The 1,207-nt window shown below is 43.6% G+C and overlaps 1 protein-coding gene across 1 annotated transcript; it reads left to right on the top strand.

Annotated features, from left to right (window-relative positions):
- The first annotated feature begins 552 nt into the window (after positions 1-552).
- Positions 553-986, top strand: LOC124712345 (uncharacterized mitochondrial protein AtMg00860-like). Its single transcript, XM_047242641.1, has 2 exons — positions 553-705; positions 768-986. The coding sequence occupies exons 1-2, from the start codon at positions 553-555 to the stop codon at positions 984-986; spliced, it is 372 nt and encodes a 123-aa protein (XP_047098597.1).
- The last annotated feature ends 221 nt before the right edge of the window (positions 987-1,207 follow it).

Raw genomic sequence — 1,207 nt, 5'->3', positions numbered from 1 at the left:
CAGTTTGCTCCAGGAAAATAAGCGAACCAAGCATTTGAATACGGAGGAAAGACAGGCTCCCGAGATAACGCGTACTGCATAAAGTGATGTATTTCACTTACCTGGGGATGCATTAATGCACACCACATTAGCGAAGCGTCGTACACCTCTGATACCGAAGTCAGAATGCACGATTATAAGCTAATGACCATATCGAATAACACAAGCTCAGTAAGAAGCCCTGCAGGGCGAAGTAGAGGGAATGCTAGCAGATGGGATAATATCCATAGTATGATCTCCGTGAACTTCTCCCTCCTAATGCTGCCAAGGAAACTACGTGCCAGTGGTCTTCAGAAGTGGCGAGTAGTTGCTCATTATTTTGAAAGCTCAACGATATTTCCCACAACATAGCATATCCACTACGACGGATCGATGAGATCCTAGACAGCCTGGGTAAAGCGAAGTATTTTTCAACAATAGACTTAGCAAAAGGATGTACCAGGTATTCATAGATGAGAAAGATCGAAAAAAAACGCCTTCAGTATGCCTACGGGGCATTACGAATATAACAAGATGGCCATGGGACTAAAAACCGTGCCTTTCGACATTTCAACAATTGATGAATACAATCCTGACCGGGTTACAAAGGAATCGGGTTTTTATGTAACTGGAGACGTAGTTGTAGTGGGCGCATCATTAGAGGAACACAACAACCGTTTGGAAGAGGTAATCGAGTGGCTTAGACAATGAATCGGAAACTACAAATGAATAAGTGCGAATTCCTGCAGAAAGAGGTCACCTTCTTGAGCCATGTAGCAATGGCGTTTGGACTGAAACTCGACCCAGCTGAAATGGAGACCATCAAAACTTACCCCCAACCAAAGACGACAACGCAGTTGAAGGCTTTCATCGACCTCATCGGGTACTACCGTCGTTTTATAAGAAACTTCAGTAAAATAGCAAAGCCATTGCACAGTTTATTGAAGAAAGGAGTCCTTTATGACTGAGGAGTGACCTAGGAAGAAGTCTTCCAATAGCTAAAGGAAAAATGATCTCACCACCAAAATTGCGGGACCTGATTTCGAAAAGGAATTTGCAGTTACGATGGATGATAGTGATTTTGTGCTCAGGGCGTATCTTAGCCAAGGATCAATGGGGAAGGATTTATCAATGGTGTCCGTATCGTGAACACTTAAGGCCGAGCAGAATTATAGTACGGTAGAGCGAG

This window comes from Schistocerca piceifrons, chromosome 8, assembly GCF_021461385.2.
Source record: "Schistocerca piceifrons isolate TAMUIC-IGC-003096 chromosome 8, iqSchPice1.1, whole genome shotgun sequence".
NCBI lineage: Eukaryota > Metazoa > Arthropoda > Insecta > Orthoptera > Acrididae > Schistocerca > Schistocerca piceifrons.
This window is presented reverse-complemented; position numbering and strand designations above follow the sequence as displayed.